The sequence below is a fragment of the Hermetia illucens genome, chromosome 3 (assembly GCF_905115235.1).
Source record: "Hermetia illucens chromosome 3, iHerIll2.2.curated.20191125, whole genome shotgun sequence".
Lineage (NCBI taxonomy): Eukaryota > Metazoa > Arthropoda > Insecta > Diptera > Stratiomyidae > Hermetia > Hermetia illucens.
In genome coordinates this window covers 117,038,496-117,051,510 of record NC_051851.1, presented here as the reverse complement: position 1 = coordinate 117,051,510, position 13,015 = coordinate 117,038,496, and the positions used below count along the sequence as shown (strand labels likewise).

General features: G+C 40.9%; 1 protein-coding gene across 1 annotated transcript; it reads left to right on the top strand.

Annotated features, from left to right (window-relative positions):
* The first annotated feature begins 877 nt into the window (after positions 1-877).
* On the top strand, positions 878-7,708 carry LOC119651109 (trans-1,2-dihydrobenzene-1,2-diol dehydrogenase-like). The gene is made up of 3 exons (XM_038054474.1): positions 878-1,361; positions 1,549-1,909; positions 7,341-7,708. Exons 1-3 carry the CDS (start codon positions 973-975, stop codon positions 7,608-7,610), a joined length of 1,020 nt encoding a protein of 339 aa, XP_037910402.1. The 5' UTR covers positions 878-972; the 3' UTR covers positions 7,611-7,708.
* Positions 7,709-13,015: the final 5,307 nt, after the last annotated feature.

The window sequence follows — 13,015 nt, the reverse complement described above, 5'->3', positions numbered from 1 at the left end:
GTCATTGTCCCATTTTGTAAATAAAATAATTTTTGGGAGTCATGTAAATAGGGCAATTGTTTTTAAGTAAAAAGCTATACTTTCCATCCAACTATGGGATGAAGAGCGAATATATAATAATATACTTTTGTGCGACACACTCTGTGCTGAATACGTTCCCTTCTGGTAAGTATGAATATTTAAGTTGTGTTGTCTGCCACGCTACCTGCTGGTAGGTATCAATAGAGCTTTCCGCGTTGCAATTGGTTTCCGCTCATTTAGGCTTTGTGTACATGTAGCGAATACGATGAACAGTCTACCTCTTCAGAATGGAACACCATGGGCGGCTGATCTGTTGCGTTAGAGTCCCAGAGCCCTCAGAAAAGTCCACGGCCAGATGAAGACAACCGGACAGACAAGCGCACGGGTGAAAACAAGAGTTATGAACATTCTCTTATCTAGCTATAATTACCAAGTGTATGTACCTCATAACTACCATACAACGTAGGCCATCAAGGATCATATTTTATAAATACGCAATTTTAAGGTAAGTGCATATGACATTTTTCCTGGGCTACGACGCAATTTTTTGGTTAAATATGTATATGATTGTCATTTTAACAATAGCAGTTTGATTTGATGTCGGATAAATCTGTCTACTAAAGTGTTAATCAAAATCCATCGTAAACACAAGACGTGTAATCGCACGTTGTTTACGAAGACTGCAGTGGGCGCCATTTGCAAATAAAATGGTGGCCAGCGTTCAAGCATTCATTCTGCTATCATGGAATAGCTGTAAAAGTGCAATCAAAAACATTTATTGCACTCGTTGTTCACACTAGTAGACTTTCATTGACCATCCTCGTTATCAGCGCGTCTCCCGAAAAAAAAGTTAGAGTTGATAACGAAGCTAACGTTAGAGTCATCAATTTGCACCCAGGAGCCATCGTTCAGTAATGTGCAACACCTCGGCTGGAATTTACACTCGTTCCAATGATTATGGCGCTTCGCTGGGGTATAGTAGGCGCTGGGAGTATCGCGGAAAAGTTTATCGACGCGCTAAGTACGAATTTAACCACGGTAGAACATAAGGTCGTTGCAATCTGCAGCCATGACGAAGAACGTGCTAAGAGTTTCGCGACAAAGTTTAAAATCCAACGATTCTACGCGGATTACAAAAGTTTGGCGCAAGACGACATGGTGGAAATTGCTTATATAGCCGTTTTGAACCCACAACATTACGAAGTTTGCCTCCTCATGCTGCGCTACGGAAAGCATATTTTGTGTGAAACCCCATTTTGCATGAACGAGTGGCAGACTGACAAGGTCCTGCAGTACGCCAGGCATCATGAACTTTTCGCTATTGCCGGAATATGGTCAAGGTTCGTGCACCCTAATTCCCTCCAATCTTGGTCTGACCCTTCCTACAAGTTCATATGCACCTTCCCAGTAAATTTAGAATTGGTTTCCGCCAATTCGAACTCACTATTGAGTCAAGGCCTTCCATTCAGAAACTACTCCTATCCCTTCATCTAACTAAACATTTAATTTCAACTGGCTTTTAAATAGATTTTTCCCATCATACCAGCATCTCAAGGCCATGATGGAAAGAAGGGAAATCTTCGACATCCGAGAGATTTACGTGAAGCACGGTCTGAAAAGTGATACGAATCGGCGAGTAACACACAAAGCGTTAGGTGGCGGAGTTGTTCTGGACCTGGGTGCGTACGCAATTCAGTTCGTTCTCCTCTGCTACAACGAGTATCCAAAATCCATAAAAGCGACTGGGAAAATCAACAGTGATAATGTCGACATGTATTTCGAAGCAGATTTAATGTTCTCGGGGAACCGAATGGCGCGAATTGTTTGCTCGGGTTTGGAAACATACGACAACCAGGCGGTGATCATCTCGAAAAAAGGAACCGTTTGTGTAAGTCCTTTCATTTTTATCAACACCTTCAAATTGTTTCCGTTCAATTCCCTTGAGCTACATTTATCCCTCACATAAAGGAAGATGTTCCAGGCTGATTGCAAAGCAATATTCTATGTACAGAGAAAAGAACATTTCAAACAGGATCCAAAGCTTTTCGGCTAGAATTCTTAGAGAAATTCTTCTTCCCTTTAGGTTTCGAACATTATTGGGTAGAAGATTTGGATGGATTGGGATGAAGATGTTTAACATTTGAAGGAATCATTCCAAAATAACTGGAAGAAAACTACAAAATAATCCATGAAAATGGGTTTGGCGGCTCTGCAAGATTCATAGACAATCTACCTTTCAATGAGTATCTAAATATTGCCAATAATCAAGGTTTCATTTTGATCTCTTCAAGAAATTTAAGCAGAACGAAGTCTGTGAATAAATCCTGAATAGATTATCAGAAAAATTTATTTTATGAGCAGAGAAGCCTAAATGGATATAAATTTGTAGGCTAGCAACCTGGATATTTCGAAACTTTTTTGCGACTGAAACGTCAACAGATAAGAACAGTGTTATTGAAAGCGAAAAACATGGTATCGAAAAATGTGACAAAAAGATACTAAATGATATCTTAAGTTCAAGCTGTTGTTGTATTTTGGGTCATACTCATGTGTATTGTGTAATGTGATTACCAATTTTGTACTAACAAATGCTGCAAAAAATTGCTCTATGAGAAAAGAGGTTGAATATCGCGCATCTTAACACGTATGGGACAACACAATGAATATTTATTCCCACGTAATACAGATCACACAAGGAAAAACTAGAATATTCATATGAACACAACCGGGTGCAGCAAAAATATTGGCAAAGCAAGAAAAATGAACAGACCCTAATGAAAATGAACCAAACTGCAGCTATAGACAAATGAGACAAAATACTAATGTCCCGGACGATCTTTATCATGAAAACTGGGTCACACTTTTTCGGAAAGGCAATTGTAGAACTGGATCGACCTTTCTCAAAATTGGCAGCCATGGCATCAACCGTGATGCCAAAAATAGCATCATTATCAGCACGAAATCACAGTGGTGGGAACGGGGCCAGCATTTGGCGTTAGTTCATTCACTGCTAAGTCTACTCTGAAGGGTGAAGTTTATAATGAACTTCTATAGTTGGAGGATGGCCATCCAGGTTGACTATTGTCAACGACAGAGATGGACTATCCCAAGCATTAAAGAAAATTGATGAAGTTGATGGTGTAGTTTCACCAACACCTAAGCGCGGCTTTACTGCAGGATCTCGTCACTTTCACGCCTCTGTGCGCGGGGGTTCATTTTGGCACTTAACACATCACTCAATAAGTCTCCGGTCTAACTAAGAAAAACATTTTTCTAGAAATTTGACTTTATTCATCAACATACTATTCTTCACGAGCGATACATTACGTCCAACGTTCTTCAAGCTTTTCGGTACACTTGCCTTTGCTCTCAAAACCGGCCTCAGTTAGTAATAGTCTGTTAGTAATAGCGCGATTTCCACCAAACCTGGTAGTATTATGCGCTATACTAAAGCCTACATTACTGCAAAAGTTGATGATTCTAACTTTATTTAAACAGGTATTGGTATGGAGAGTATTTTGAAGTCTAGATGATACCACGTGCATTCACCACCATATTTTTTTTCAGGTAGTTGGGTTGGGTAGGTGCTGAAAACGGGTCTTTGAAGTAACTGACCCTTTTCGGACGCTCGAACTAATGTCAAAAAGGAAGCCTGGGAGAACCAACAAGTCTGTGAACTAGAAAAATACAGGAAGAAACCGCACCAGGCGCGGAAGTTTTACAAACAAGTCAGCAGGATGAAGCCTTATACACCTCGATGCTCATCCTGCCGAGACAAAGAGGGAAATCTGATTTCCGACAGAATGGGCATATTGGAGCGATGGATTGAATACTTTAATGAGCTACTGAACAACCAGAATATCGGCGAGTTGGAGGTCCCGCCAACTGAAGACGACAGACAAATACTGCCACCACCAAGTATTGGAGAAACAATCCGTGCAATTCATCGGCCAAAAAATCATAAGTCGCCAGGAGCCAATGGAATTACAACCGAATTGGTTAAATATGGAGGCGACCAGTTACACCAAGTGGTTCATCAACTTGTGCTCAAGGTATGGGACAGCGAATCAATGCCTGACGATTGGCAGCGAGACATTGTCTGTCTCATACATAAAAGGGAGATATCATACAGTGCAGCAATTATAGATGTATCACGTTGCTGAATACCATCTATAAGATATTCTCCGCTATCTTGCTAGGTCGGATAGCGTCATACGCTCAGAACATCATTGGCCCATACCAAAGAGGCTTCATTCCAGACAAATCAGCAACCGATCAGATTTTCTTTCTGCGGCAAGCGATGGAAAAACTGTTGGAATATGGACAACAGTTGCACCATCTATTCATCGACTTCAAAGCCGCCTATGATAGCATAGCCAGGGTAAAACTGTACACGGCCATGAGAGAATTCGGTATCCCGACGAAATTGATAAGACTGACTAGGCTGACGCTGACCAATGTGCGAGGCCAGATAAAAGCAGCAAGATCACTCTCAAGGCAATGGTTTACGACAAGGGGATGCCCTATCATGCGTCCTCTTGAACCTGACCCTTGAGAAAGTGATCCGTGATGCTGAGGTAAATGCAAGAGGTACGATCCTCTTTAAGTCCACACAACTACTGACCTATGCTGACGATATCGGCATCATGGGAAGAACCACCCGAGACGTACAAACCGCCTTCATCCAGATCGAGCAGGCGGCTGCACATCAATGAAGGCAAAACAAAATATATTGTGGAAACGTCAGCACCGAAAACCAACCAATCAACAACATCAAATCGCACTGGTCGAACGAGAAGAATAAAGATAAGAGAATACAACTTTGAGACCGTTGATAATTTCTCATACCTAGGGTCGAAAATCACAACCGCGCACGGTTGTTGTCAGCCAACAGAGCCTATTTCACCTTACAAAAATTGTTCCGCTCGAAACGTCTCACCATAGAGTCAAAGTTCTTACTGTACAAGACAATGATCTTGCCAGTTCTCATGGATTCCTCGGAGACTTGGGTTCTTAGCAAGAAGAATTGCGAACTCTTGGCTGCATTCGAGAGAAGAATCCTCCGAAGAATTTTTAGCCTTCTACATGAGGATGGACGATTCCGTAGCCTACACAATGACGAAATCTATGAGCGATACCATGACCGTCAGGTTGTAGATAAAATCCAACTGAATGGGTTACGGTGGGCGGGTCACTTAATCCGTATGGATGAGGATGATCCAGCCCGGGAAGTCTATAAGGGCAATATCTATGGTAGAAAAAGAATCGAATTGGTGGACCTCGGCGCAAAACTGCGATGTCTGGAGTTCCTTATTAAGGCAGGTCTAGACCGGATACCGGCGCCGTTGATGATGATGACTTCTACGATATCTTTAAGTAGGCGTTTAAAAATTCTCCTTTTGTCCATTTGCTCTACATAGCCTGCTCAGTGGAGCTTCGGCCTTTTGATGTGGGTAGTGGCTTTCGAGTCATAGTATAAATATAGTATAGTTGATTATTCTCCCTCATTGGTCTTAAACTTCCTGACTTCTCCGGTGGCAAATTGGGTACTTCTCGTTTCAAATCTAGCCGCAGAGTACACAGTCATCTCAGTATGGCCTCCACTCGCTATTTTTTTTTTAGGCAACATATGCAAGGGTACAACCCAAAGGCTATTAGATGGACACGTTTGTCCGAACTGTACCATGAGCTTAAATTCTTTTTCCCTTATGTTTAGCTTGTTAATGGAGTTAATCATCTGGGTTTGAAGGCAGTTGTTTGCCAGTGGACTATGTGATGCCTAGTTCACTAACACGATATTTCTCCTACTCTGGCCAGGCGAGTTATTTCCCGAAACTTCTTCTAATATATTTACTAACAGCCGGCATTCTATATTCTGCCACTTTCTTTGGAAGATAGGCTGGGTTATTGACTCTCGGAGACGGTCGTGTTGGAGATCCGGCAGAAGACGGCAGTGTCCTAAGAAATATGTTCCGAATACTGGCTTAGAAACATCTGCAATTATAAATCTCCAAGTGGAAGAGTATCGGGACTTCTCCCGAAGCCCAATTACAGGGTTCCGCACATTTGGTGGTTTCGGAATTAAGTCTCCAGTAATACCAACATTTAATTTGCAGGCGAAGCCTTTCGCACTTGGACTGTGAACGCTGACGTTTATATAGCTTCGTTCAAAGCTCTGCAAGTTGGCTTGACAATTGTTGAACTTGCGACGTTAAGTGTGTTTCTGCTGCTGAAGGTTATTATATCTGAAGTCGCTTCCGCGATACTTGGTGTCGAAGTTGCCTGCAGTTTATAGTGGTTAGTTGTCGGTTGGTAAGCGTGTCACTCATGGACTTCGCACCAGCAACTCTGGGACTGGCTGCTCATGAGTGGTCTCATTTTCTCTTTCTAACTGGCACACAACCGCTTTTTAAGTTATTCGCGTGACTGATTGTATGAGTTATCTGCCACCACCGATGATGCCGCGGACTTCGGAGATATACCGCAGCGGCCGTACTGTAATGGCTTCCATACACGTCTATTTAAAATCTGTTATACTTCCCACTATTTTGAACGAGTCCCGGGGTCATGGAAATTTAAGTCTGCAAATTTCGGTTCATAATTAACCGCCGTCTCACCCATACTCGTATCTGCAGGCTTTTTACGTGCTCTCATCATCACTTAACGGCGTCAAACATTCTTTCCACCGTCTGGTCTACGTTTCACATCTTTAACAAAACGCTGATTTCACAAACTCTTAGAGGATCACGATAAAGTACTTTTCCGCGTCTTAAATTAGTAACCATGAATGAGAAACTTACCATTAAGGCCCTTCATCGGATTATCGAAACATTTACGGCCACTCCTGCTTTCCTGACCAACGAAGTTGTTAATTTTCTTCGTTAACATTACTTGCAACCAAAAGATTAAAATCCTTTCTGTTTTCGGTATGAGGATGCTGCTAGGAGAATTTAATCATCCACGCGAAATAGAGAAAAAATAAAGGTGAACACAGTCCGTTGATTAGGTATGCACAAAGCCACTAACTTCTGCTGGCTAATTACTCCAAGAGAAGAAATGGAGTGTATTCTTTGTGAACTGTGAGGACATAATAAAAAATTCTTTTATATGCTGCAACTTCTCTTCTATTTAATTATTAAATTAGAGGAAATGTAACAAAATGCTTTTTTCTGATTTCTCTGGAGTCTTTTAGCTAAACTTTCACTCGAGGTTCCAAACCAATAAGAGTAAATCCAGAGACAATTTGGTAGTGTTCTGACACCCACGTGATACTCTACATTAATATTAATATTACGCTTAATAAAACATATATATTTCAGCTTCCGTCCTACTGTTGTCCCCTCTCACTTATTGAGCCCGATTGCAACATACGAACCTGGTGGATCCCCGAAACAGAAAAATACTCCAACGCAACCAATTCTTGCAATTACCTCGGACTGAGATATGAGGCAGATGAGGCGGCCAAGTGCATTCGAGCGAAAAGCATTTACTCTCGAGTTCTATCCCACGACGAAATGATTTTAATTGCGCGAATTCAAGATGAAATTAGGCGACAGATTGGAGTGCGGTATGACTGTGATAAGAGGTGACTTCTCCACACCCTAATCAAACCTGAATTGTGATTTATGCAGTGACACAGTTAATCATGAATTATATAAAGTCTAGGGAATTTTGTTTTTATTCATTATCTATGTATTTTTTTATTGATTCAAATTGGCATGTTCGGGGGATTAATGTGGCAATTATAAGTCATCAAATCGAAAAAAAATACTTTATAATACTCGAATATAAATATTTTTCAATCTCAAAGAAAATTCTCAGGGAGTGATTTTCACTTGAGTGGATCTCATTTGCTGTTTTCAATTGAGAGTTCGATGGCAATATAAACAGGAAGTCGCCATCTTTACCTGCTGAATCAGTAGTTTCGGCAGTGAAGGTTTGTATGAATTTCGTAATTGTTTTACTGTTGTAGCGTAATTGCAGCGAATGATTTGAAAGCTACCGCATTAATAAAGAAAAATAATATCGGCACCCTAAAGATAGCACGGGTAATGATTCCTCCCATTAGGGGCGGACCGCATAATTTTCAGCTAGCTTCTGGATAATTTGACCGACGAACTGACTGATCGTCCGCATTAAAATGGCATAATTACATTTTTACACTTTTATGTGAATTCTGGTCACACGGTTGTCAAAAAACAAAAATCCTATTACTCTCAAAACTGATCACACTTTCGAGGGAGTGTAAAACTTTACCAGAATTTCATATAAATTTATGGCTGAAATCACTCAAAATGTATGGTATGTTATCAGATTCTATCTATCCCATTAAGGGGGTCATCCCGTGTGAAGGCTGTTTTTTTTGGCATTTTTCGTGAAAAACTGGATGAAGGTACAAATACGAATTGTTCACCATACTAAATCTTGAGCAAGAGGTTAGATATTGTCTTCTATTTGTAGTTAAGTCTAAAATTGATAGACCAGTAGCTAACTCCAAACTACAATTTTATTTTATTGTGTATAGATATATTTCGGGAGCAACTTACTCCCTTCATCAGTACGAAGCTTTTGCTCTTTGAGTATTTCCAACTCGGCCCTTCTTCTATTATGTGTTTTGCCACGGATGATCTTATGTGCCTATTGTTTGGCCAAATCTGCCTCCTTTAGGTGCTATTTGACCCCGGCATGAACCAGACTTTTCTGTCTGGCCAATGTACGTTTTGGAGCAGTTATTGCACTCCATCCAGTATATCCCGCGTTTTTCTGTGTGTTGTCCGGCACTTGGGGTGCTCAGAGGTGGCGGTGAGGAAGACGGGGCGGCAACCCTGTCGGCCAAACCAAAACCAAGTGGGCGAGGAGAACCTCCATAGTGGTGGCACCGGGAGACGCTGTACTCACTTTGGTTTGCCGGCCGTGATGCAGTAGGCGAATTCTCCAAAGGCCTAATTAGGGCGATCAGACCCGAGTCTGCACCGGGACTCATCTGAAGTGGCAAATTTATCACGAAACATTACCAGGGGTATACTGGTACCATGGGAACCCGGATTGCCCCTGGACTCTCATACTTCGGGTGAACTCCCGTTGTTTGCGGTTGGCCCTCCTAGTGGAAGTTTCATGGTGGTTGTGATTGTGCTCAAGCGAGAGTAGACCTTCGGGCCTCGACGTGGTGTTGCGTTTCAACACGGGTGCCGTACTCCTTAGTTCGGTAGAGATTTAGGTAATTCTTGCATCCACCAGTATGAATGCCAAGCCATGCACTTGGTATAGACTGGTACCGTTGTTGCTTGTCTCAGCGGGGCTCTGATTGTGGTCACAAAATCAATCCGTGTCTTAAGAGGACCGTAGGATTAAGTCTCCACGACAGGTACCTACGTTAAACACCCAAGAGCTTAACTGTCCGGCACTTGGGTGTATATTTCCTGATGGAGCCAACTACCTGGATGTCAGTTTTAGACAAATTCGTCCGTATCTCGTTGACAAATTCCTTGCTTTTACTTTTTTTTTGTTCGTACGAGGTTGTGTACTTGTCTCTCGATAATCTAGTTTGTTTTTTCTTTACCATTTGATCTATCATCTGGGGTTGCGGTATCTTTAATGATCGTTCTTTCTTTGTTGAATCTGTTATGGATTGGGGCGGTAGGCGGTGTATCATTGAATGATGTGTGGCTTCCTTGTATTGGTATGAATGGTTCGATGTACTTGTGATAGTCCTTTGTGTTGAGCTATCTTTCCTAAAGATATCAAATTCTATTTTCTTGTTGTTATTAATTACCTAGAGGCCGAGAAATGAGATTTCTCCTCCTTCGTCTACCATCATGGTGAATTTGATATTGAGGTGTAACCGGTTTATATTCTGTGGAATTATCTTCTTTTCGCTATCTATGGCTATCCCTTTGGTTGTTTAGTAGTAGCGGCCCCTGATCATGAAGTAATTTTCTGTCATGTATATAGCTGCTAGTTTCTTCATTAGTTTGGCCCTTTTTGACCCCTTCGTATGTTATGTCCAGTGAAACTAACCAATCTCCTAGAATCGAAATAACTTCCTTTATGGGTATACTGGGGAATAGTGCCATTGCGTCCTACGAAACTATGGCTGCGTCGTTCTGTAGTTCCATATTCTTAAGTTTATTGACCATTTCGTTAAGAGTTCTTCACTGATGTTTCCTAGTTTGTTAATTTCATCAATTACACATTTAACCATGTTGTATGTGGATCAGTTGAAATTGGCAATAACCTCCCTGGTTGGATTTTCGGTTGGTATCTAATTCGCGGAAATGACGGATTAGTTATTCTATGTTTCGCAAGATTTAGGATAATGAGTTTACATTCTTTCAGTACATTTTCTACTCACTTAATGGATTCTGGAAGTCGATCGTTCCTTAATTCGAAGAAGTTTCCCTATCTTAACTTTTCCAATACTATAGTTCATCATAATCTCTTTTATTCATGGTAATTACTTCGTTGCCTTTGTCAGCCTTTAGGTAGTAAGCTTCTCTTCTGTTGAGTTCTTTGATAATGCTTGGCTCTTGGAGTGGGGTATTGCTACTCGTTTGGTTAGTCTTTATAATGTTTTCCACTTGCCAGCGTATCTTATATTTGGTCGTGGTTTCGAAGTGCTTGATTTTTGCTTCTATGTCCATTATCGTAATCTCTATGAGAGGGGGTGGTGCGACGGCATAGCTGAAGCCTTTATTCAGAAATTTTAGTCCATTTATTGTGAACTTGATTGTGCATTTATTAATTACATAGTTAGGTATTGTCGCGGTAGGATGGATATCAGGATGAGGAAACATCGATCTTTGACAGCGGAGAGACGTTAGTTTTTTATTGTGAATACTTCTCTTACGGGCTTTCTCGGATTCTGGGGCTATAGCCATTTTAGCAAAATTAACAGTTATTGGTGCCCCTTTTGCTGTCAATTCCTTAGCTAATTCTAAGTGTGTCGCATATGCTTGTAAAGTTATATTGTTAAGTTTAGTGTAAAATAATAATAATAATTCACAGAATTTCACGAGGCGCTCTGTTTAGAGGAAGAGCCACAGCTAAGAACCCTCTTTATCAGCAAGGCATACGAAGCAAGGTCTAGATTTCGCAAATATTCACAAAGGACTATCGAAGATTGGGGAAAGATGTTGTGAGCCGATGAGTTCAAAATCAGAGATTTGGGATCGGAAAATTAAAGCTATGGCAAAGAAAGCCAATCTTAAAATTTTCAAAGGTTCCATAATAGTATGAAGATGTATGCTTGTCACAGATGTTGGAACATTGATATTTTAAGAGCCAAACTCCCGGTATCTAAAGAAAAATTAAAAGTGAATGTTTCGGACCTTGCCCTACAGCAAGACAATTATCATAAGCGTGAAGCAAAATCGACAAAAGCGTGGTACTATAATAATATCACAATTTTTGAGTGGCTGCCACAGTCTCTAGACGTCAACCACAGCAAACATCCACGAGGTGTCTTAAATAGGTCGGTTACTGGAAAGACGGAAAGTCAGGAAAAGCTGTAGGCGAAAGTGTGTCCCACATGGCAGGATATTCTTGCAAATGTATGCAAAGGTTTTGTTGATAATATTCTAAGAAGAATTAAAACGGTGCTGGACGTACAATTGTATACAGAAAGTATTGATAAACAACAGGCTCTCGAATCGGTTAAATCACAAGGCTGATCACGTAAGATTTTTATATTATTTAATATTTTGTCCCTGAGTGCTAATAAAAATGAAATGAAATAAAGTATAAGTTAGTTTGTGTTTATGTTTAAAAAAATAAATAAATCAAATCATGTACCAAAAACCAGCGTTGAAAAGTTTACTTATGCCAATGTTGCATAAATGAAGGGTGATCGGTTTTGACAGCAACTGTCCATTTAAATATAGTATAGTGACAATAAATCATCAGAACAGTTCAAAATCACAACAAGTCATTCATTACCTTGATTTGCATTCTGATCAACGAATTGATTTCGGTACATCGCATCAATAATCATCCTACAACTTGGTTCAATGCACCAGCATTGCACCAACGAGTATTACATTGTTAACATTTTCAATTAACAACATTCAAAAATGTATTTGCAACTGCGTTACAAAAGCCAACCACCCACAAAAATGTAGGAATCTATTAGCTTTCCATTTCTTATAAAAATGAATAAAAGTTCCAAACAAATCATCCCCGCGATGACCGGGCACTGACTGATTCCATCCTGTCAGAAACTCACTACACACCAGAATTCAACCTCCCTCAGTGCAGAGCGTCGTCCAGACAGGGCGGAATATAACAGAATGGATTTCACCACCAGCCTGCGACTATATTTGAACATCCCGATATATCGTTGCTAGAGATCAACTAGCCTATTCTGGTTTTTTTCGCACATAATCCAACTGCCCCAACTTGGAGCTCAACTTGACGTCGATCTTTACCATCAGGTACTTACTGTGTGTCCCTACAGCTGCGTGGTTAGAGCACAAGGCTGTCGTACGGAAGGTCGTGGTTCAAATCTATTGGTGGGAGGAAGATTTGTATCGTAATTTGACGTCGGATACCAGTCGACTCAGCTGAATGAGTACCTGAGTCAAATCAGGATAATAATCTCGGGCGAACGCGATGCAGACCACATTGCCTGCTACAGTGTACTGTAGTGAACCGTTCCGGCCTTGAATGAAGTGCTCTAACACACTTCAAGACCCTGATCTAATATGGATTGTTGGGCCAACCATCATTATTAGTATCTGCAGCTCGCTTTAAATTGGAAAGTACCAGGGATTGATGGTGTTCGCAATTTCTGATGCAAATAGCAGACAAGTCTGCACGGGCTAAGCACGAAAGAATGCAAATTCCAATACATGCCGGGATATTTCAAGTTGAATCTGTCATTCCAATGTGGTTTTGTTTGGCGATGAACCCACTGAGTTGCCTACTAAATACAACCAAATTTAGACTTTTAGTAAAGTCACCAATGGGGCTGGTACACATATCTGCTAATACTCCAAAA